At 43.8% G+C, this 25,126-nt stretch overlaps 3 protein-coding genes across 6 annotated transcripts in view; 2 read left to right on the plus strand and 1 right to left on the minus strand.

Moving 5' to 3' along the window:
* Cdep (Chondrocyte-derived ezrin-like domain containing protein) overlaps positions 1-23,110 on the minus strand; it is a 108,060-nt gene extending 84,950 nt beyond the window's left edge. For 2 of the 3 annotated variants that reach the window (XM_075893072.1, XM_037434929.2), the window contains exons 1-5: positions 23,015-23,110; positions 20,912-21,011; positions 10,305-10,423; positions 7,604-7,787; positions 4,990-5,094 (exon numbers count right to left, since the gene is read on the minus strand). In XM_075893072.1, coding sequence (XP_075749187.1) covers positions 4,990-5,094; positions 7,604-7,744 — 246 coding nt within the window. In that variant the 5' untranslated portion in view covers positions 7,745-7,787; positions 10,305-10,423; positions 20,912-21,011; positions 23,015-23,110. The remainder of the gene's footprint in view (positions 1-4,989; positions 5,095-7,603; positions 7,788-10,304; positions 10,424-20,911; positions 21,012-23,014) is intronic. The other variant, XM_075893065.1, reaches the window with a different exon arrangement.
* LOC119164420 (ectopic P granules protein 5 homolog) lies at positions 10,694-18,644 on the plus strand. The gene has a single exon (XM_075893043.1). The coding sequence runs from the start codon at positions 10,968-10,970 to the stop codon at positions 18,531-18,533; it is 7,566 nt and encodes a 2,521-aa protein (XP_075749158.1). The 5' UTR covers positions 10,694-10,967; the 3' UTR covers positions 18,534-18,644.
* LOC119186239 (uncharacterized) overlaps positions 22,191-25,126 on the plus strand; it is a 32,492-nt gene continuing 29,556 nt past the window's right edge. For both annotated transcript variants that reach the window (XM_037434934.2, XM_075893052.1), the window contains exons 1-4: positions 22,191-22,357; positions 22,417-22,513; positions 22,646-22,787; positions 24,033-24,138. In XM_037434934.2, the coding sequence (XP_037290831.2) occupies positions 22,342-22,357; positions 22,417-22,513; positions 22,646-22,787; positions 24,033-24,138 (361 nt within the window). In that variant the 5' untranslated portion in view covers positions 22,191-22,341. The remainder of the gene's footprint in view (positions 22,358-22,416; positions 22,514-22,645; positions 22,788-24,032; positions 24,139-25,126) is intronic.

Below are 25,126 nucleotides of genomic sequence, written 5' to 3' on the forward strand. Positions count from 1 at the left end.
TTGACTCCGCCTTATACCACAGCCCCAGCCATGCTTCAGGCAGTCCAAGCGGGCCCGTACCTCAGCGACCGCCGACCGATTCCGCGAAAATCAGACGTGTGGCGGTGCCCCGATCGACATCCTCTTTGCTATCACTGTGGCGAACCTGGGCACATCTACCGACAGTGCACTTATCGAGAGCTGGGACTTCGTGGTTTTTTGGCCAACTCCCCACCTCCTATTCGGCCGGTGGCCTCCGGAAATTGCTATGTTGCCCAGCAATGCGGATCGATATTTTGGCACCACTCACGCTCTCCATCACCGCGGCAGTTCTTGCCGAATCATCGCACCTATTTAGGCGTGGCGCAGGGCCGGTCACCTAGCCCACGTCGGGAAAACTAGCCTCAGCGACCTTCGGGGGCAAAGCCGCTCAGACTGGTCATGCTTAAGGCCCCCTATCGACGCGGACTGAAGATACCGACGATACATCGACAACGACATCACTGGCTGATTGCGGAAGAGTTTCTTTAGGTATTCCTGTTCTGCTAGATGGTCGCGAAGTCATCGCTTTAGTGGACACTGGTGCGGACTATTCCATAATTAGCGAAAAACTGGCCGCCCTTCTGAAGAAAGTAACGATGCCTTGGAACTGAACGCCAATTCGTACAGCTGGCGGGCATATCGTCACACCACTCGGTATGTGCACGGCAAGATTGCAAGCCCGCAGTTGTACATTTGTTGCCAGTTTGAGCATTCTCCGGCAGTGTTCTCGAGACCTGATCATTGGCATGGATTTTCTCAGGGAGCATGGGCTATAATTGACATTCAACAACGTCTAGTCACTTTCGCGACCACAAACGCCACAACAGCTTACACGGACCCCAGCCACTCTGGGTCTGCGCACGTATTACTGGCGCTTTATTGAAAATTTCTCCAACATTGCGGAGCCACTATTACGCCTCATGCGTGATGACACACCATTTGTCTGGGCTGACAAACAGCAGACTGCCTTTGCGGAGCTACAGCACCAGCTTTTTCCCCTCCCCTGCTCGGCCACTTCGATGAAGATGCTGACACAGAAGTACGCACTGATGCCAGCAATATTGGTCTTGGAGATAATTTGGTACAAAGACAAGACGGCATTGAACAGGTAATGACCTACGCAAGTCGCACACTGTCTCGCGCAGAATTTAACTATTCCACATCAGAGAAAGAATGTCTCGCGGTCATTTGGGCAATTACAAAGTTTAGGCCATATCTCTATGGAAGACCATTTAAAGTGGCGACTGACCATCATGCTTTGTGCTGGTTGACCAATCTACGAGACCCTTCAGGACGATTAGTACGATGGAGTCTGCGCCTACAGGAATTTGATGTCACCATCGTGTACAAGTCAGGCAAAAAGCATGAAGATGCCGACACGCTATTATGAGCACCTCTTCAATCCGCCAGTACAAGTGCAGAAGAGGACGGTGCCTTCGTGGCAACTCTCAGCGAGCCGGATCTGATGTCTCATCAATGAAATGACGCCGATCTAAGAATGATTATAGATCACTTAGAAGGTGGCACCGCGCCCATTCCTCGTCCGATGTCGCGAACGTTGCCATCATATTGCTTACGATATGGGGTCTTATACAAAAAGAACATCAGTGCTGGTGACAGATCTCATCTTCTCGTCGTACCTGAAGCCCTCCGCTATGACATCTTATTAGCTTGCCACGACGAGCCCACATCCGGCCATCTGAGCTACTCGAGAACTATGGATCGGGTGCGACAACTCTACTACTGGCCTAAAATGTCTGCCTGTGTCAAATGCTACGTGAAGAGATGCCGTGAATGTCAGCGTCGCAAGGCACCACCCTTAAAGCCTGCAGGCCATCTACAACCGATCGATTCACCACGTACACCGTTTGATCAAGTGGAAATGGACCTCCTAGGCCCGTTTCCTTTGTCTTCTTCCGGCAACAAATGGATTATTGTCACAACCGATTACTTGACGCGTTACACTGAGATGAAGGCATTGCCACGAGAGACCGCATCTGAAGTTGCCAGTTTTTTTATGCATCAAATTGTGCTACGGCATGGCGCCCAGTCATATGTCAGCACTGATCGAGAGACATGATTCACAGCGAAGCTCTTGGATGATATCTTCAGGTTGAGTTATACAACCCATCGAAAGACCACTGCGTATCACCCTCAGAGTAATGGTTTAAAAGAAAGGCTAAACAAAACAAAACGCTAGCCGACATGATCTCTATGTACGTGGATGTGCAGCACAAAATGTGGGACGACATCCTGCCGTACGTAACATTTGCGTATAACACTGCAACGCAGAAAACTACACGCTTCACACCATTCCGGCTCGTTTATGGTCGAGATGTTAGAACTATGCTGGACGCCATGATTCCATATGAGGACATCGACAAGCTCGACCAATTAGCCCCCGACATCAATGAGTACATTCAGCGCGCTGAGGAAGCACGTCAACTGGCCCGTGTGCACATTCAAACTCAACAGTGCGCAGATGCACGGCTGTACAACACCCACCATCGAGAAGTTAATTATGAACCTGGTGACCAAGTTTGGGTTTGGACACCCATTAGGCGGCGAGGTCTCAGTGAGAAACTATTGAGGAAGTACTTTGGACCTTACAAAGTACTCAGACGTGTGAGCGACATTAACTACGAAGTGGTTCCAGACGGAGGCTCGCCATCATCCCAGCGCAGGTTACCACGCCCAGAGACTGTACACGTAGTCCGCGTAAAACCATACTTTACGCGGTGATGCGAATTTTCTTCTTGTGCCAGTGAACTCTTCATGTGAACAGTGAATGCCGTTTATTTCCGATTGCTGGGCCCAGGACGCATTTTCTCTCGTGCACTAATTTGTTTAATGTTTCTTTATGTTGCCTATTTCGACCCACTGCTGTGCACACTTTTGTTTGAACATCGGGTCGATGCTCTCTTGGGAGGAGGAGTAATGCCTCCTGGTGTTCTGTGCCAGTAAACAATGAGCCAGTTCTGAGCCGGTGAATGAAGAAGACGAAGACGAGCAACCTGTGCCAGTGAAGACTTCCTTTTTTGTGTCCGAGATTTTGACAGTCGCGTCTCCTTGTACGTTTCTTCGAGCTACTAGCACGTGACCATATTAATGCTATGGGCCCCCAGACAATGTACATCTTTACTGATTAGAAACTACACAAGGCGTATTAAATGCAGTCAAAATCTATGATGCCATGACAATTGTTGCAGGAACTTCAAAATGGCACTGCCACCTCCATTTTATTTTTGCATGTTTTCTCTCTTATGAAACGCATTCTAGTGGCAAGCGTGGTGATTTTGGTACGGTGAAATGATAATTTACTGATATAAGAAAAGTCATTTTTGTCTTTAGTGTCCCTATAAGGTTACAGTATGTATAGCCATGCTATTTGAATACACAAAGGGTTTGATAAAGATTCTTCTGTTCAAACAAGTTTTATTTATGACTGACGCAATAAGTACAGTTTTAAATGCCTATGAGATGCTGTCCATTCAAGGTTACATCATGAGTACAACAATGGCAACTAGATAAAAGTTCTTAAATATCATTAACACGTTTGTCTGTTGCTTGAAGTATATCATCTAACCATCTCATGCATGAACAACCTTGCTTTCTGAATAGTATTAATTTACTTTCCACTGAGCCAGCAAGGTTCATCTTTTACCTCGTCACAGCAATCTAAATCTTTAAGTTGGTTGCCGACAGCAATATTATGTATACAGAGGGCGAACAACAATGAGTGTTATGAGCAGGTTAAGCTGTTTATTGATCTAGTGTAGTTAGATATATATTTCTACAATTAACAGTTGACCTGACCCACTAGAATGTAAATGTAAACCAAAACAAAGCAGATGTGATTATAATGAAATTCACTATAAAACAAATGATCTAATTCTTTATAAGTTGTGCCCACAGCAAACCATGTATACTCAGACCTCATAGTAACAAAGTTGCATCTTACGCCAAAATAAGTTCAATATAAATCATTTCACTGAGGCCACGAAGGAAGAATGGGGCAATAAGTTGAAACTACTGCGAGTATAATGCTCAAGTGGGTATATAAATCATTTCACTGAGGCCACGAAGGAAGAATGGGGCAATAAGTTGAAACTACTGCGAGTATAATGCTCAAGTGGGTAAAGTGGACGTAATTGATAGTGCACACATCTTTTCCAATTGGACCATACGATAGACTGCCAAAGCAGAAAGGCTTCTTTCCCGGTAGCGGGAAGTTAGCTGGCCATGACTGCCGAGATTCAGCACTATCATACGCATCTTGGAAGCCATAAGCCAGCTAGTGCTTTTTGAAGCAGAAGCACTACTAAGAAGGCTATGTGTCAGTGTAACATATCACACACTCTATGTGGTGTTCTGTGTTCCATAAGTTCTTTCCATGTGTTCGTACAGAACTTGAGATAGTGTTGTTGCTGTGTTACAAAAGCAAGAGTCGCAGTAGCACTGAACACAACAGTCTATTGACTGTAGCAAATGATCTTGATTGGTGAGCAAAAGGACTCTGCAGACAAGGCTAGCTACTATGGAAATGATCTTCAGCAAGAAAAAAAAAGATGTCACAGGATTTTTTAGTATGCTACAAGTAGCAGAAAGAAGGCATCCTCCAATCACCACAGAAAGGACTAATTCCACGCAAAAGCAGTTGGCAACTAAAAGGCACTTTTTTCAACAAATAAACAGGTTTTTCGTAAGTGCATTGCTCCTGGGACAAGTTTTGGCATTTTGTAAGTTATCACTTTTTTTGTTGTTCTTTATATTTCTCCAGAAGTTGATGTCTTCTATTTGGGTGAGGGGCAGCGGCTCACATTCATCTACGGTGCCACATTGTGCTCTAAAACACTTCCTGTCCTATATTAGAAAATCTAATGACAGCGATATGAACAAAAAGTATTAGAAGCCAGCATGTGCTAGCAACTTGCTATATTGATGAGTGAAGTGAAAAAAGGTGCTTGCCTTGGTCCCACTGCTATCAGCATACTCAAGGCCAAAGTAGTCCACTTCAAGCAGGTTGATGACACGGCAGACTTGGTCAAACAGAACACGACCAGCTGCCTTGTACTGAAAGCAAAAGACACTTTAGCCATCCTACTACAGCAACAGGGCCTATAGTGGCCCAATCTTGTAACGTTGGCGCACGAATTTTAAATAAGACATTGAGAACCAGTGTGTAAGTGTTCATTAGACAACGTGTCATTCACAATGTACAGCCCTAGTCCTTGTCACAGTACTGAAACACAGAGCTTTAGAACACTTTGGCAGCCGACATTCCCACAGGCAACCCTTTTTCTATGCTATATAAAGTTAGACTAGTGTCAATATATTGCCTCAAAAGGGGCCCTGCACTTTTAAGCTCCGACAAAATCCTTCATACTATAGAACCTAAGAACAGCCACTAGTATTTGCACAAATAGCAGTTCAAACTGCTTGTTCAGGTAAGTGGAGCACAATGAAAAGAACAAAAGGAAAAGGCCTCTTGGGACCAGGCCTTTAAGGGCAAAGTAGCGAATTGGGTGAGTTGGCATACCAAATACCAACTCTTTCGTGAGTGGGGGGGGGGGGCAAGCCTACCTGATTTGTCAGCCGATATATATATACATATATAAGAAAAATCATCAAAGCGGCAATGTCGGCAAAATTTCACTATGTTGTAAAATTGCCTCGTAACAATTTCATTCTCCTGTAAGAACACAATTGAGTAATTACTGTTGTGATGGAAAACTACACCTTACTAGCTCGTTTCTCTAGCGTGCAGCCAAGAGTGACCACTGTCTAAAATAGGGAGACTCGTGCCCCCCTTACCCCCCCCCCCCCAGCTGGTACGCCTATGTATGCCATGTGATGCATATGTTGCATCACATGATGATCTGCTTTATGGATATATTTACTGCTTTTCTGAATAAAAATGCAGATGCCAGTTAGCACTTGTATAGTCAGTTCATTCCTTTTACATCTTCATGTGTGTGTAGGTGCTATTTTATGATGGAGCCTCTAATCAATTAATTCACCCTGTTCAGTTAAACCTGTGAGGCAACACGCTTTAATGCCATACTGTGTATATACACTGGCAGCTGAATACCATGCGCTATACCACACTCCTCTCTAGGTGCCACTCTTATGTAATGGAAAATCACTATGCACAAAGACTAAACCATTTATGCTTCTAGAGGTTTGCTATTTATGTAAAAGAAGCACATAATTGCCATAGGGGTACAAACAATGCCAAGAAATAGTAATATGCCAATGTACATCATCTTTCACATAGAGCATGAGCAAGACAAACTGTGCACGTCATTTTAAATACTTATTCTGAATAAACACGGAGGCTGGATATTTGTAAAATCATAATTTTTCATGTCTCTCCACATTCCTGCCCAGAAGCCAAGAAATAGTAATATGCCAATGTACATCATCTTTCACACAGAGAATGAGCAAGACAAACTGTGCATGTCATTTTAAATACTTATTCTGAATAAACACAGAGGCTGCATGTTTGTAAAATCATAATTTTTCATGTCTCTCCACATTCCTGCCCAGAAACTTCATTGTGATCGCCTGACCTGTCTGCTCACACCTAGGTATGTACGACACAGGGCCATATAGTGTACAATAATGAAACAAGCTGTAGTGTTAGCCAAGTATAAAGCCAAGAATATGCATCCATGACCAGTAGCTGCACAGTGCCATTACAACCTAGATGCATACACAGATTAATAAAACCAAAACAGATTTATGTTTTTATATCACATAAAGATTACACAATATTACTGAACACTCACAATGAGCCTGCTAAATAAATCTGCAGATTGTTGTACATGAACACACAAAGTTTCTCACAAATTTATCTTAGAGGAAAATCTGGCACTAGTGAGCTGCTGGATGCCAGGGATTGAGGGTATGTGAACTTCAAACTTGACTCTGATTTGTATCGTTAACGTACAGCCCGGAAATTTCGAAGACATGTCTGGCATTAACACGTTTCTTGCGTCAAAATGGTTGATCTCCTACTAAAAGAGCACGTAATAAGCTATTTACTTTTTTGTCATTGCACGGAAACGTGCTTTATTTGACACTGGAAACTTCAGCGCCGATGTACAATTTTACACAGCGTAAATAGTAACCAACAGCTGCTAAACTTGGCAGACAGATAACAAAGCCAGCGTTCTCTCTGCGACTTTATGTCGTCTGTTTCTTTCTTTCACCATTTGGTTGTGCCGTCAAAGTAAGTGGACATTTATTTTAGAATATGATATGCATGAATGAGGTCATTTTATGACAGCTTTGTTTTAGAGAGGCTTTATTTGCGCAGTCGTATCTGCTTTTGAGCCGAAGCCTTGCTCAATGGCAGTTAACACAAGCCTTGCCGACACATATACCGTCATTCCTAGCGCTCCAATGGCACACCTTAAATTTGCATATACGGTGACACCAGATTTCCCTCAAGGTATTTCTGTGAGAAACTCTATACAAGAATATGTTAACCAAACACCTCAATTACTCTTCGTTCCCACAGTGACGGGGCAAGTTCACAGACACTAACATGAAGTAACATTTTTTTCCAGCAACTTACCTGCACATTGAATGTGGTGACTGTATCATCGAGCAAGTGTACTTGGACAGCCAGGATGCGGCCTGCCCCCGCCGCTGGTCGGAGGTCCTCCTCCTTGGGGGGGCTGCTGGGGGACCCCCCCTCGGAATGACACCCCGCCATGGGCTGCCACTGTCACCTGGCTACCATGTGCTCAGCACACCTCCTGTACACAGCAGTGAGAGCTTAGTAGGAGGGGCCAGTAGCGCAATCGGTATTCAAACGTACTATGCAACGCAACCCCGCTTCCAATGAAATTCAAGAAATTAAACGCACAGAACCTTAGCGGCTCTGGACCAAAGTAGTTTAGCAGGCGCACCGTCACTCTCGAGGAGCGCGCATGCCTCCAGACTGTGCTCATTGCTGTAGCCTTGACACCAATGAGCCCACATTCTAGACTGACATCATAAGCCCGGGTCGCTGTCCCCACCGCCAGGGAACATCACCAAGCGCATGACAGAACTATTTCGTCGCAGAGACAATCAGCTGCCAAGCTTTGGTCATCTGAGGAGGGGCTCTCCTTACTTTTTAAGCCGTCTTAAAATCTTAGTCTTTCGCAGTCTAGTTTTATTGTTAAGACAATGTACAAACTCCCCCAGCAATGCATTCTTTTAAGCAGTATCCAACTGTAGTAGTGCGCAGATTTCTTTCACATCCAGACTAGACATAAATTACAAAAAGGTTCTAAGGCGAATTGTTTATTTATCGTCGTAAGTGAAGTGCTTGTTCTCTTTCGTGTGCTGTTTCTATTCTATATCATTTTGTCATGTAAGCAAATGTTTAACTTCAAAAATTGCTGTTATGTCGCTGCTGTTTTTCCACTCAAGCCCTATGTGGCTTTGGCAGGCCTATATGTATACTACTTTTTATGAAGTGAGTAATAAAAACTATTAATATTATTATAATTATATATTATGATGGGCTGCCAATGATTATTTATGGAATGAGACACAAGCCCACTCCTAGCTCGGAAAAAATGCAGGCAGACAATAAAACTGCATCAAAGTGGTAGGTGCCGGACAACATGGGTAGATTTTCAATTAATGCAGGCACTACTTAAAATCACAGGGACAAAATGGGGTGGGTCGCTTTCTTTAGGCATTTAAACACACACAAGTAGGGTACATTGCTTATACTTTTTTTGTTTTATTCCCAGCTTCTCATATCATTGTTAGCTTCCGGGCTGCACAATCTATGAACATATTTTGTCATGAGATGAACATTTATCACTATATGAAGGGGGTTTTCCCATTTTTCTGTGAGCAGTCTAGTTGTGCCTTGTCCTTCCATTATATATTACTATTACTCTATTTATATTTCAATAATTAAAGCCAAATTAAAATAAAAATATGCACAGCGAGCAGTCATGCAGGTTCATGCTGTGTGTTTGGAAAACATGCAAATGAGTTCAATTACTATCTACTCTACTATGAGAGATCGGTTAGCCAATTACATAGCTCAATCAATTATATGCCATGGCATATCACTGATGTCAGCAGTGACGGTACTACCTTGATAAAAACAAATTTTGCAATTGTAGTATTGACACACGAAACTAAAAATAATAAGGAAAGCAGGGCACTGAGTAATTGCTTTCTGGGCACACTGATCTGCATGATGAGCTACAAAACTAAAGCGCCTTTTAGTGAGACTGGGTTAATGAGCAGTCATTGCAGAGTAATGTGCCCAGAAACTTTAGCACAATTTGAGCACACCACTACTACAGTAGAACCTTGTTGATACATTCTCATTCGGTATGATTTCCCAGTGTCAACAGTCACTAACACTATCAAGCAATAGTGTGCGATGTATTATTGAATTTGAATTGTATCTTTTCCCTTATAGTAGTAGTAAGTTTTTCTACCCAGTTTTTTTTCTTTTTTTTTTTTTTTTTGATCAGAAACGTATGAACGCGGTTCTACAGCACACGTTTCGAAATAAACTTCGTTACTGACCAAGCCGTCAGTAAAGAACGGCGAAGCTTTTTATTTTTTCTGTTAAAAGTTCTTCCGTCAAGTTTTCTTGGTCATCTGTGCGCACAGCTGTTACAGTGGATATTATATGAACAAATCATTATCGGAAGGGTAATTAAGGTGCCGAAGAGAAAAAAAAAGAAAATTACAGTACGTGCCTTAAAATATCTATTTTCCAAGGCTGATCAGAGCTCTCTTTGGCACCTTTGCAGTTGGCGCACTTGTTACGATGACAGCCCATATTGAAGAGCAGTACAGACGAATGTACGCCGGGAGAAAAAAAAATAATATAGAGCGCACAAGCGTAAGGGATTCGCCACCAATTAAGTTCTCGCTCGACTGCGTGAAGGGTGGTCGGGGACGAGAAGAGTGCCGCTACAACTCCGGAGCAGCCGGATCTGACAATTAAGCCGAACATTTGGTAGCGCTCGACCAGTATAAAAAGACCGCAAAGAAAGACACAGCGCGAAGCTACATCGACCCTGTACTGCAGCCGCAATCAATTATGACAGGTGGTGTTATATATACGTCTGAAAACTGAAAAGGCTGTAAAGTACCGAAGATTACTGCGGACCAACAGAGAAATATTCCGGCGTTTTGATCACTCAGTAGACAACGCCTAATTTCGGTTCAACAGTGGCTGAGGAAACAGCGCGGAACTAAAAGGAAAGTAGGGTAGGTATGAAAGTAGCATTGCGTTAGCTCCTTACCAGTGTTCCATCATTCATCTTGTAGGAAGATCGTACCGCATGCATCACACAAAACGACCACAAGAGTGAAAGTACAGCCGTACGTAACAGCCGTACACATCCAACAGCCGCACGCAAAACTGCAAAAAGAAACATAAACGAAAGAAGCAGGTGAAAAGAACAAAAGTTACTTGAAGAAAGGCCGCTGATTCACCATTATAAAGCGTTTAGTGTAGTAATAACCTAAAAACCATCCAGCAACAAAAATTTGTTTAATTCATTGTTTTATTAAAAACTCAATGTTACTTTATGTATATTGTGAATGTGGAAGACTAAACATGTATGCATTTGAGGTCAATAATTTAAGAAACAATAATGTAAAAAAAAACTATTTTTGTGTTGCGTGGAAGGTACATTTAGCAACTGTTCAAACGCTGATAAATGTTGGGTGAGATGAAGTGGCTAATTCGGTGGTAAAAGTTACTTGAAACTTCATAATCTTGAGAACTAATACACTATCTTGAGCTAGCATAAAATGTGCAAACAAATGATAGCCAGCCGGGCCAAGCAACGACCAGTAGCCAACAGTAGCCAATCAAATCTGACGTAAGATCAGCTGCTCTCGGTATCTATGTGCACCCAGCCCCTTGATACGCTTAGCTTGTTTATTATGAAAAAAATATTATGGAGCAGGTAAAAACGAAGAAGAGATCTCGAAAGAAGCAACAACCCCTTCACAAAGGTGAAACTTCTGCTGACTCGGCTGCCGTAGCAACAAATGTTGAAGCAAGTGGTGCCGTAAACAAACCATTGTGTGAACGCACTCGAACTGGTGATAGCTGCGACGCACCTTTCGCTGCACCCGATACCGCGCGGCCGTCATCTGCGCATCCGGACAACGCCCGTTCGCCTTCATACGCTGAAGCCGATAATGAACGGCAGAACGAAACTTGCCACTCGGAAGACAGTACTGGGCTTTTTACGGCAACATCAGAAGTTTCCCACGAGGAACCGACGGACCGTGATGGCACAGACCTGCAACAGAGTTCCTGTCGTGAACTACCGAGCAATTGGGAGCACAACATCGCGCAGCCGTCGGAGGCACCGATCTTGACACTCCAACCTGAGATACAAAGCAAAGATTTCGGCACTGCACCGATCTCGGCCGTCCAACCGGAGGTAAAGGCCGAGGAGTTCAGTACTGCACAGCTGTCAAAGGCACCGATCGCGATAGTCACACCTGAAGTAAATGCTGAAGAGCTGAGTACTGCGCAGCTGGCGGAGACACCACCCTCGACCGTTCAGCCTGAGGTACCAACTGCCCCAAGCGAATGTTTCGGTAACCTTTATGCATTTCCCAACTCTCCCGGCGCAAAGAGCTCGGTGGACATTCGTGATTCAGGCATCGAAGAAAGTGCCGCTGCCACTGCCCGTTGCGATGATGCGCATGGAAGAAGCAAAAGCTTTGGCAGGCTTTACCCTGAGCTTTCAGAGATACCGAAAAGCCGAACGACTATGCGTCCATTCACTGAAGAGCAGGTAATTGCTTTGTACCAAAATGCCTGGCTTTATGAAAGAAAAACATTAGTGGCGGAATTCGTAAGCCTGAATCAAGAAAAGAGACTGAACCATCATGAACTCTACAAGCTCTTGGAAAACTACCTGCGATCCAGAGAACTCCTTGCTACTACAGTGTGCACTGTGCGTGAACTGGAAGAGGACATTGGGAAGCATGAAGCCTGCGTGTGGGACATTGTGCCGGATGTTGTTACTGGAAAAGGGAGGTGTGCAGATAACAAACGAGTTACTGGGGAGCATTATTTTCAGCGTGCCCTATATAATGATGATGCGGCGTCACTGCTCACATCGTCATCTCAAAAGCTACTCAAGTTACTCGCAGAGAAGCATGTTCTGTACATGCACAATGCTAGTACTCTACGGATCCAAATTGATTACTACTTTCAAGTGATTCTGGATAAACCTACATTTCGGGACATACCAAAGAACATGCCCATTAGTGCTGGGACACAGCCACAGCTCACAGAAGATGTTTCTCAGCTGAGAACCTGCATTAGTGTGCTTTTCGTGTTTCTGAGAAAGGCAGTTCAAGATGAGGTATTTGTGAATGATGTGCAGTCATGGCTTCGTATGCTGGCCAGCCTCTTGTTACGTGTAGCCTCACTTGCGGACCACTTTTTTTTGCTGTGCCATGTGTTACGCTGTCCTCCAGGAATACACAAGTGGGCCATCAGCTTAGTCCAAGTGCCAAGCCCATTGCCATGGAATGAACACACTGACTGGCACCAAGCTACCCTGGGCTGCCCACAACTAGACTATGCCTTGGCCGCTCTGGCAACAGTTCTGTTGCCAGTAGAAAATCGTGAAGAGTACCTGCAACCTCTGCAGAGTGCCTTAGATGCTGCTGCTGGACAAGACCCTTGGGTAGTACTTGATTCTGATGGAGAAGAGGATGATCCACCTTCTGTGGTTTATTGGAGGGAGAATGATGTGGTTGCTCTGGTGAATCAAGTACCTTTCGCTACTATTTTCCGACACCTTCTTTTTGTTACACCTGAAGAGTATGATGTGACTCGGAGTTCAGAACAAAGTGTTCTTAAACTAATTGCAGTGGCATCACAGCTGGTCTCAATCTTCCATACTGGACTGAAGACGTATAACCATTCAAGGTACAGGCAGCTAACAAAAAGATTCAGTCGCCTGATTCGTCACACAGTTCAGTATGTGTCAGACCACTGGAGGTGCTTCCGGCTAATGCAAGCACAAAGTGCAGGGGACTCTGCTCTTCTAATGCGGCTTCAAGTTGAGTATGATCAGTTCTTCCTGCGTGCGGTAAACTGCATATTCTACTCACAGAGCACTGGTGCGTGGCAGTTTATGGCTATCCTTCCGTACACTTCAGTATCCACTGTGATGCTGTGGCAGTTACTCTGGCTTCTGCACAACAGTTACCAAGAGGAGGTTCAGAAAACCCTTTTAGCTCCAAGTGAAATCTGTGAAAAGCTGCAAGACAAAAGCCATAAACTGTGCTTTGAGGAAAAACTGTGCAGCATGCCCCAGTCAGAAGTGTACTTCTTGATGACTTCATTTGCTAACATGGCTGCATCTCGAGAGGAGGAAGGGCGTGCTTTTGCACACATTGTGGCCATTGAAATATTTCAGATTACTTACCTCAATAGAAACTTGAGGCAGCAGTTTGCTAAGGAAGGACGGGACTTGCTGTCATCACTTGCACAGAAACAACCATGTGTTGTGTCAGTACTACTGGACGCAGTCGATGACCACGTGATGGCACTGGGCACGATGGCATGCTACCTAATGCAAGCCATGCCACTACACCTATGGCTGCCTGACAAACAAGACCTGGATGTGATTGCCCATTTTCTCCTCTATTACCCTCTTGATTCTCCGCAGAGTCAGCTGGCTCGACTGCTGATTGAGAACCTCAACTACGGATTTGGTGAACAAGGCCAACTCTTTCTTGATCAAAGCCTGCACCAACAGCTTGCATTGCTACTGCTTGAAGCCTATGAAAAGATTTGTGTGCCATTTGAAGCTGCAGGGTATGTTTACAAGCAGGTCCGCTACTTGTCCTACTTGGCCACAGGTACTAATGGAGAGTCTTCTACACCCATGGGATTTGTCTCCTGGATTTGGACAATCATGTTTCGACTAAAGCTGCATGCTTTTGACAGTAGACACCAAGGCCAGCTGCGCCTTATCCTTGATGAAAATCCTCCCCAAGACATTGCACCAGACTTGGAACAGTGCGAGTGGCTACACCCTATTTTTCAGGCCAGCAAGAACCTCTGCCCTCCAGCTGTCTTCTTGTCCATTTCTGTGGGAAGCATCGGTCACTATAGAGAGCAAGTGCTTAGTGCTGGCCTTAAGCTCCTGTCAAGTCTTACACTCGGTGAGCAATTTGCAGCAGCAGTAAAGTGCATATGCCACATTATGCCACTATTCTACTTGCACCAGGAGATGCTTACCGCTAGCCAGCAGTTCTTGGAGAACTTGCAGCGCTTAGTGGTGGCTGATAACACATACCTGGCAGCAGCTAAAAGCCTTGTCGGATCCGAGCATCCAGGTTGTGTGCTGAAGCAGCTTGCTGCCACCATGACCAGTCACGTCTACCAAGCAAAACAGTGGGGCCTCCCATCACTGCCTATTAAGCTTTGGACACTGCTGCTATTTCACCTTCCAGATATTCCCATGCATAGGGCGGTGTACAAATCCAAGGGCAGGGAAAATGTTATGTACCTTCTTGATGTTCTGGTACAGTTGGCTTATTTTGAGGCAGACTGTTTTGAGAGCGTCGTAGCACAACTTACAGAACTGCTTGCCAACCTTGCTGCTCCATCAGCCTCACAGTCTATGATGAGGACAGTGTTCTCCTATGTGCTAGGCAACCAGACTGCCTCTTGGCCAGCTGTAGTTCCTCTAAACTCTGTGCCACAATATCCGTGGTTTGCCTTGGTGGGAATGCTTGCGGAAGCTCAGCTTCCTGAAGTGGCCTCTGCTTGGAAAGCTCTTCTCTCAGCCATGGCACAGTCGCCACAGGTGTCAGTTGAAGTTGTTATTAAAAAAACAATGCAAGCACCTGTAGATGTTCACTTGCTGTACAGATGGGCCAATCAGGCCTTGCAGACTGAAGCAGACCATCCAGCTCTCCCTCTGATATGGCAGCAGTTTTTCTCCCTCTACTTGCAGAGATGTCCAAATGGCAACAGTGTGGGCCCACGTTTCTTTGAAAGTGCTAAGTACTTCCCTTTGCTCAAAAAACTCAAGCGGCGTTTGAATGAATTGGCAGACCATTCCTTCCAGCAGTGTGCCACAAAGGATGGAATGTTAAAAGATCTCTTTGAAACGCTGCTCAAGATGTATCGTACATTTGGCTTGTGGTTGGAAGAGCCTCGTCTTCAGACGTCCAGCATTGATTTTAGTGCCTTGCCTTCCCAGTATTGCCCTGAAGCACTGTGTGCTATCATTCAAGGAAACAACCATCCCTGGCATCACCTCGTCTCCTTAGAGCATGGGCGAAGTGAGCTGCAACGCCTGCTACAAGTAGAGGAGCCACACGTCAGCCGCCCTTGTAGGAACAGGCAGCCATGTGAGGATTCTTCTGAAGAGCGCATCATTTCTCGACTCAAGACGTATGAAGGGCCAATGCCAGCACCCCCTGTGCCAACATTACGACCCATTATTCCTGCTGTGCCTTACCTTGCACCACAAGTGCAGGAGCTGGTGTCCACTCAGCTGAAAGTGCTATTGGGCCATGCCAGCACAGTCACTAACCAGTTATATAAGCTAACCAAGTTGGATCATGTCTGCCGGGAGCAGCTGCTACCTGCACTCTATGATAATGTTGCTGCATATGTGCACTTGGCTGTACCTTGTGACTATCGTGAGGAATGCAAAGGTCCCCTTCATCTGAGACTGCAGTACTATGAAGCTCGTCAGGCTACTGAAATTATGCACAAGGTCGAACAAAACAGAACTGAGTGGATTGGCACTCTGACAGAGCTACAGCGTCCTCCACCACATGCCTGCTGCTGTGCACAGGTGCAGCTTGAAGCTTGCCTTACTCAGCTCGTACAGCGAAACCGTCAAGTTTCCTCAGCCACTAAGGAAGCCCTAGAGGCTCTTGGAAGTCAATTGTTTTTTGACTTGGTTGGGTCGCTGCACAAGGAGATGGTGGATTATGCACCCACAAGACAGTTCATAACATTGTGCCTGGACATGGTAGGAGAAGAGTTTGTGTCCAATCGAGCTGACCAATGCCTGCCTGTGTTGTTAGCAATCCTTAATGATCCCCGCACAGTTGGTCATGTAGCACCTTTCTTTAGTCCGACAGCAGCAAATGAAGATCAATATGCCCTTATGTACCAGTCTGTAAGCTCATGCATTGTCCCAAGCCTGTACAATGCAATCTTTGTGCTTTTGTCAAAGTTTGAATTGCCATGTTGGCTGACCAGCTGTCAGCCCAATAGAGCTGTACGAGAAAAGTTGCTAGAGTCCATAGAAACAGCACTATGTAAATGCAGCATTAACCCACCAGAAGCTTTGCTGCCACTAATTGAAGTGTTCCATGTGCATTTACATAACTTGCTACTATTTCACTTCCCTGAGCACTATTCAGTAGTCCTTGCTATGCTTCTCAGAGGCACAGTATCGTGCTCCATTCCAGTGGCTACCTGGGGCGTCTTTCTGCAAGCACTTGGCTACTGCATGCCAGATGAAGTAGCGAAAGAATATGACGAGGAGTATGCAAAGCATCAGTGCTTCTTGTCCTTAGCTGAGACAACAGACACTATAAATGCCATTGTTAACAGCTTTGCAGAACTTAGGAAGTCTGATGCATCCACAGTCAGAAATGGCTTATACAATCGAGTGAAACCTTTTCTCCCTGTGTTGCCTCGCTTCTTCACAGTGATTGCACACTGCTATATTTGGGAAAACCTAAAGGCTCCTAATGAAAACTTGCAAGAGGCTGCTAAGACTGTTCTACTGCTCTATGGACCTTGGCTTGAATTAAGTGATGGCAAGAGTATATATGTACCATGGCTACCAGGAGATGCGAAAGAGGCTGCTTGCATGGTGAACTCTCTGGCTACTGTACTGGCATTCCTCCATCACTGCTGCCACGATACCTGGAATGTCAATGTCCTGTCACTCGTCTGGCACCACTATTTCATTAAGTATGTATGGACTGACCCCCCAGATTATGTCATTGTGACTGTCCAAAATGCTTTTGGAACACTGCCGTGGTCGCATTTTTCTCCCTCTGTGGATGACATGAGACTGGCTTGCAAACTATTGGAAGGAAAGTACTCCAGTCACCTAAACTTTTTGGTGAAAGTGTTTGTGGAAGTGCCTTGGAAAGAGCGCCTTCATCACGTACAGCAACTAATGCCTGAATGTGCAGTGGAATACTACTCATGCTTTGCTGAACTTCTTTCCACTCTTGCATGGCGTGAAGATATGACCACATTCATAGCTAGCACACTTGGTTCCCTGTCCAAGCATGAATGGAGCATTTTACCTGTACAGCTGGTCCACCGCATCCAGAAGATATTTGCCTACAATTGTGATGCGCATAAACTTGTAAAACAGAGCAGTTGTACTAGCAGGACAATGCTGGAGTTTATCGCTGTCATCTCATGCATGGCACCTAGCAGCAGCAACAGGGACCCAAGCAAGCAGCTTGCTTTTGTAAACACACTTGTGGAGCTTTATGGGACCGCTTTACCAGCTGCTGATGTCCAAGATGTGACACTGCTGCTGCCACAGCTCCTGGACCAGTGTCAGTCAGTGCAGTGCTCAGTGGCCATTCTGGGTAGGGCCCTTTCTCTTTTGGACAGTAGTTCCAAGGGCAGTGCTCAAGAACAAGCCTTGCGTGGAGGCTTGCTACCATGGATAGATATACGTTTAGGACATCCAGTTCTGTTGGCCATGCTAGCCGCAGCCTGCACTAACCTTGCTTCAGTACGCCATCTAGTGTTTGTGTCTGAAGCTTGTCTTTCAGCATTTTTTGAGGGAAATGCTGCTGCTGACGGTGGCTGGGCACAGGCAGCAGGTGCTTTTCGAGTGCCAGAGTTGACTCTGGCTGTCTTCAGGGAAGAATGTGCTTGCCAGGCTGCGCACCTGACCCAGTTGTGCTATGTTTTGCACTGTTTGCCGCAATGCCGCTGCCTTGAGGATGAGCGCATTCTGCTGGACCAGCTGGCCGACTGGGTGTCTCAAGGCCGAGCTGGTGGAGAGTCTGAACCTAAGCTGCTTTTACTGTGGGCCAAGCTCCTGGCTTTAAGCCTTCGCCAGCTAGACTTTGGCAGCAGTCCGCAGGCATTAGATAACCTCCTAGCAAATTTCTGCTCAACACTGGGTGTCTTGGGTGAAGATCGCGACACAGGTGGCCTTCTTGGAGCTCTGGGAATGGGACGTCGGTCATCAGTATCCTTGAGGTTCAGGTTTTGCTGCCGTGCTATGGCTGCCTTTGTGGCAGCACGACTTGTGGACAGCACTGTTCTAGCAGGTCAAACTCTTGCACGGCTTCAAGTTCTACAGACTACCAAAGCCTACCTACCACTGCATCAGGAAATTCAAGAAGCACTGAACCTTGTGCAAGACTCCAGCCTTACCCTGAGGGATAGCCTGCACTTTATTCAGACTCTCGTGAACTTTTTTTACTGTGAAAAGGCGTACCTGCGAATTCTCTTTTTTGGCACCATGTAATATTGAGTAGTGGACATTCGAAAAAAATTTGCCTTGCAGTGGCAGGGTGTAGAAATTGAGACAGAGTGTCGTGCAATAGAATGTGAGAAAATAAATATTGATGGCTATTAATATTTTGAGCATTCAATTCTTGTGCAGTACCATCATTGCCTACCTCTAAAATAGTTTTGAAAGCGAGGAGAAACACTTGTAGAAAAGACCTAGGATGAGTGCTTACTACAATCATTATAGGTCTGTATACTGCACTACAGCAGCAAATAGCTTGATGTCTTTCTTTTTTATAATGCAGTGCAGTTAAAATATATGCAAAAATTTAGACAAGGCATGGTGATAAAATCATAGCCCAAGCACTTTGTATAGATGATTAGGTAGCAAAGCTTAAATGTGTGGCATTGGTGTTTATTACTGGGCTAATTCCAACCGTTCTTTAAAGTTTTGCTAATTAATTACATTGATTCAGAACAGAAATATTCATTTGTGTTTGCTGCCCATGTGTTCCCATTACGGTTTTTCGTGGACCAGCAGCGAGTAGTGTGGGGCTTCTCCAATTTTTGCGGCACATATGCAATAAGAAGTTTTGCTAGCCATGGACGAGCTTCAGTCTTAACAGAAAGTTACACTTGCTTGCCTTCTCGCCATGTCGTACAGCACTGTCATTCATGGGAGACTCTTTTGTTTCTCATATTGCTTCGGGAAAATTGCATTCAGACTTGCATATGTGCTTGGCAATTGTCTGGCAATGGTTTGTTTCATAGATTCACATAGTTGCTTTTGTTTATATATTGTTTATGGTCGGTACCCATAATAGAATAAATCAGTTGGAGCAATAGTTACAATATTTGTACAAAATAGAGCTCTGTTGCACCTGAAGCAATTTTTGAATGAAGTATCTGAAAAGCACAACTTGAAATTGATGTGCCAGATTTTAGCGTCACTTCTCATGTCCACGTTTTTTTAATGCTTTAACTTTATGCATGCCTTGTAGAAAGTTACAGCCAATCAGTAATTCCAACATTTGCCCTGGGAATTCAATTACGTCTCTCCAATGCAATTATATGTTTCATAATGGGGAACAGCGTGAACACGCAGGACAGGAAAAAACTGGCAGGACTTGGCACCAAGTCCTGTCAGTCTTTCATGTTCTATGCATCCACACTATTTCCTGTTGTGAAGCCAAGCCATTAAGTTGAAGTTCATACCCATTATATGTGCGGTAAGAAAAAAAAACTTGAATTATTATAATGTCATTTCTAGCTCTTGCATTTGCTTTGTTTGCTCCCTGTTATTGATTAATCTGCTTTTTTTATTTTTACAACAACTGTTGATGATTGGGGGAATGTTGTTATGCTTGAATTGGTACAGTGAGTTCCGAAAATGAAGAGATAGCCGAGCTGGCCAAATGAAAAGGTGGAGTTTCCATGACATTTTCTTTGATGCGTTATACCAGTACAAGTTTTTTTCCGCTGCTGCATTCCTGCACCACTGTTCTATCTGGTTTCATCAGCAGGTGCAAGCACACTAATGTGATTCTTTTTTAAAAGAAAATTATGGTTCTTTTGTAGCAGTAATGAAGAGAATCATGTGCAACTTCCACGTGGTGTAAGCAGTATGCGGTGGCAATGCTGTCAGTTGTGATTACCACTCAAAGAGAAGCGAAATAAATTTTTTTTATCAACCAAGGACTTTGCTATTTCATTTTTTCTTTAAAAATTTCTCTTATTAGAAAAGCTTGTACAGCCACATTGAACTGCCAAACGATAAACTCTTCAAAGGCTATCTCTGATATTTTCTGCCAACTTCAAAAATACCGATTTGCCACATTTTCGGTTTGCCTAATTTCCAAGTTTTCAGTAGTTTTGACCGGTGCTGAATGAGTTAAGTTCGTTCCAATTGGGAGCAAGCTAAACCATTTGAAACTGGCCCTAACAGGGATTTGTTGGCACTTTTTTTTGTGTTTAAGCATTTTATATTACTCGCATAGCACGGTGCTATGCGAGTAATGTGTGCATCGACTGACTTGCGCCAGGGAACAATTATACCACTTTGCAGTGCATGTTGTACTTGTGCATGCTGCAGTGCTTGCACACTGCAACATGCACAATGTGGCCAGACAATAAAAAAGCACATGCAGATGTCCGTGTTGTATTTTGTGCTGTACAAGTAATCAAGAATAATTGGCCCGGCTGTCCATTCTTTTGTCTATAAATTAATTGAGCTTAACATTAAGGTGTCATATGTGCTTGTATACCTTATGTAACTACAGTAAATGGAATGTGGAGTGAGAGCGGCTCACGGGTTTCAAAACCAAACTCTGCCAAAAAAAAAAAAAACTTGTTTTAATTGATTTGTTCGTTAGTTTGCAGTGATGATTGACTTACTTGACAAAGGGATGGACGAACTTGCAGTTTTCTTGTTGCATCGGCTGACAGGACTTGCAGTAAAGCTTCACATGCATCCATTCAACAGCTGCTGACTCATCTAAAACCATAGAAACTCTGTTTAAAACAATGCGAACATATTCTTGTGGGAAATAAAATTGAACAAACACATGAGTGCATGGCACATATGATCACGGTGTAATCTTACACCGTGCATATGATATATGGTTCTTTTGGTGCAGTTTGTCAAAAGTACGGTGAATTCTTGTGATAATTGTCTTTGTCAGTTAAAAAGGCTGCAAAGCAGTAGAATATGTTGCTCACAAGTGGTAATTCACTACTCGGTGTCATAGGTTACAGTTTGAATATTGTCAGTGGGAAGTGCACTTTCATCGGCCGCTGGCCTTTTCACTGATTGGTGTTTAACAGCGTGACAAAGGGAAATTCCTGCGCGGATGCGATGTTCTGCATTCATTGCCCGAGGTCGACACTGTTAATATTTTAGCTGACCGTGGAACGAGAGGAAATACAAAAATGGCAGGGAGGTTAATTAGAGTGCATTGAGTTTGCTACCCTGAGCATGGGGAGGAGAGCAAGAGCATAAGATTGAGAGAAAGAGAAATCTATCTATACACTCAATGAACATTTATTCACGACAGCAGAGTTTTCAAACAATCTTTTGTTAATTTGTTCGTCTAAAATGATCGTTTCACTTTAGTGCCCCTTTAACTATTGCTTGCCTAGTCTGTACGACGCATAGTAGGCTAGAGAGTGCATGTGAGAATGTCCATGTCCTACACTTAAGTGGATGGATTGAATAAGGCTCGACCACGGGCTGAACTCTTGATCGGCGGTGGGTCACGCCATTTAGCCGTGACTAGTAGTATATTAGTACGTACCATGAGCGTGTTGTACTTCAAACTGCTCGGTGAAGTTTTTTTTTTTTTACAAGTTTTGAGCCTTTCTACATAAAACTCTACGCACGATCATTGCAACCTTTCTCATATTGCATCACAAAAACTAAATTTTTGCTGTACCACAAAGAGTTTGATCAAGGTTTGATTTAATATAAAAACCGAAACTAGGCGAACAAAAATGATGATGATGATAGTTTTGTTTTTGTGTTTTTTAGAGTTTTTACAAGTTTACAGAAACAATAAAAAACATAAAACTTACACCAGGTCTATGAACACCATACGTTGTGTCCTATTGACCACCACTTTACAAGCAGTAAGTCGTCTTTACAAGTTTAGAAAAAATAGAGGAGGTACTGACATGTCTCGTCTTCGGGATCAACTCGTAGCGGCTAGAACTCGAACTACACTTCCAAAATAGATGCGCAAGCGCGCGTTTTCCGCGTCCATCTAGCAGACGTCAAATCGCCAAGTTCTTTATAAAATCTTTAATCGCCGACCTGAGCGCACTCTTACATGAACCGCATTCAAGGTGGGACGTTATTCGGCGCTTGCAATAATTCAAGTAATAACTGCCAATCTTCTCCGCAGGCTTCTTGAAGTCCTTTCTGCTGGAAAATCACAAGCATGATCTCGAGACGATTTTGGCCTCTGACGACGACAGGCGACATTTTTGCCTACGAGTCAAGTGAGACGATATCGTGATTGTATTTCTTTCCGCTGTGTGGTACCGCATGCCCCTCGATGTGCAGATCTTCGGCGAGCGCTAGAGTTTGCGGGCATAACTTGCACGTGCACAATTTTTTCGTTTTTGTTTTAGTGGGACCACACTGTTTGATGCGAGCGTGGAGTTCGGGGAATCCCTCCTTTATCAACCTCAGAAGACTCTCGATTGTATGAACGCATCCGTGGCATTGGCATTGAGAACTGCTTTGGATGATTGCTCAGTCGGAGACAAATACGTAAGGGTTTCTGTGCTATCTCCGTGCCTTTAACTTACTGTATAATTACATCTTGTTTGAATTACTTTGTTATTCAGCGCGATTTGTACGTGTTTATCGCCCACAAATCTTTGTGAATTCGTAAATGGCTGGCGTTGCTGGTTTACTAGTGTCTAATTTCTTGTGTTTTTTTAGATTGTTTTAGCTTACTCAGTAGTATGATTCGCAAATAAGACAAACAAACTTACCATTCTGATGCTATTCGTATAATCACACTACTCATTAAGAGCTCCAAAGGTATCCTTCTGTAAAGATGAGGAATATTAAGAAATGTATACAAAACTTAAGCATAGTTCCCAAGAGCACGAAGGAGAGTAAACAGAGGACTAAAGGAAATGAGTCAAATGAAAATTAGTACACAGGAACAAAGCAACAAGAGCAACAATAAAACAACTAGCATTGAAATAACCAAAAGCAGCTAGTACAGACATCATTAGATGCAGTGTACTCATACGTGTGTGTGTTCGATGTACTGGGTAATGTGTATTGCAGCTAAAATACCACTGCTCTGTTTACCCCGAATTCCTGAAAGCGAGCATTTTATTATTGTAGACTTTCAATGTAATGCTTGGTGCTTAATTTTCAGAAAAAAAAAAGTGAACTTGCCTTTGTGGAAAAAAAAATCTGCTAAAAAGATGGCACTCATGCAGAGCTACTGCGTACAAAGGGTAGCCAGATACTGGTCGTAGCCGCACGCAATACTGGTCTTAGCAGCACAGAAGCTTGGGCTCGCCCAAACTTCTGTGCTACTATGGTGCTGCTATGACGAATTGTAGTTGGATTTTTTTTTTCTTGTAAGCTAAGCAAGTAACTGTGCTGTATCTTACATTGAAGAATAACCACAACAAAACATGGGCTTTCTGTATATTTTAAGTGAGAACAGAAAAGTGGTAAATGTGAAATGTCTTTTTCTGAAATAATAAACACGACATCAACAGCCCTGCATATTTGCGCAAAATATTCGTACGAGAACAGAGGATGTTCCAAGTGCACACCTCCCCTCCTTCATCAAATGCTGTTTGCACTAATGCGCCAGCAGTGGCAATGTTCTAAGTTATATTGTGATGTTAAGTGATTTTTTTTTTCTGTGCAATGTGTCTTGATAGAACATTCCTTTCTTTCTGATCTCATAGATTTATTACTCTCAGCGGCTGCTAAGAGAAGAATCTGTTCTGTCTTAATGTATATATTTTGCTTACGTTGCAGAACTTGAAAGAAAATGTCCATTTTCGACTTGTAAATCTGCCTCAGTTCATTCAAACAGCGACACTGCCAAAATGCAAGCAAGTCTCGAGGTTCCAGGCCATAACGGGTAATGCCCAGCATCTTTATTATAATGTGCTTATCAATCGTTCAACTAAATCAACTTTTATTTCTCCATGTGAATTAACCCCGCCGTCGTGGTCTAGTGGCTAAGGTACTCGGCTGCTGACCCGCAGGTCGCAGGATCGAATCCCGGCTGCGGCGGCTGCATTTCTGATGGAGGCGGAAATGTTATAGGCCCGTGTGCTCAGATTTAGGTGCATGTTAAAAAGCCCCAGGTGGTCGAAATTTCCAAAGCCCTCCACTACAGCGTCTCTAATAATCATATGGTGGTTTTGGGATCCCACATATCAATCAACCCCACATATCAATCAATACATGCAAATTATAGGGGTATTGGAAAAAAAGTCACAAGAACTGCAACTTGACAGGGCTCCCGCCCTCCTTATAGAGTTTATATAGTTTAGAGTAATCATGAACTAGGCTTTTTAGAAAATATCATGTTTCTGAGTGATTAATTAGCTTTTAACTGCAGAGCTCAGCTGCTTTAATAGCTGCAGTATTGCTTTTGTTATCCACTACGCTGTGTCCTGGTTTATAGGGCCGTTCAATACTTTTGAAGCAGTTAATTAGTGGGCGGCATAGACTGATCTCAGAGGATAATTTTATCATAGGCCAAAGCATTAATATCAATAAATTTAATATTTGATTCACATGATGAAAGGATTACATCGCTGCTGACGGCATCATCAAGTAGTGGTGCTCTCTATAACTATTGCAGGTGGAAATAATAGAGAACAGTGCGGGTGTTTGATTGGATAAGTATAATAATAAATGCGATCAAGGCAATGCATCAAAAATGAGAATATTATTGGGTTTTATTTTTCTGGCTGCCACACAGGCAGTGTTGCAATAACAGTAACAACAACAAAAACAGCAACTACAACAAAAGACATGCTGCAAAATACGCTACAGGCACTGGCTGCTACTCTGCCTCTGACCTTTTGCTTGTGCCGTTTCTCTTGCTTCTTTCTGTT

The sequence above is a fragment of the Rhipicephalus microplus genome, chromosome 1 (assembly GCF_043290135.1).
Source record: "Rhipicephalus microplus isolate Deutch F79 chromosome 1, USDA_Rmic, whole genome shotgun sequence".
NCBI classification, from domain to species: Eukaryota; Metazoa; Arthropoda; class Arachnida; order Ixodida; family Ixodidae; genus Rhipicephalus; species Rhipicephalus microplus.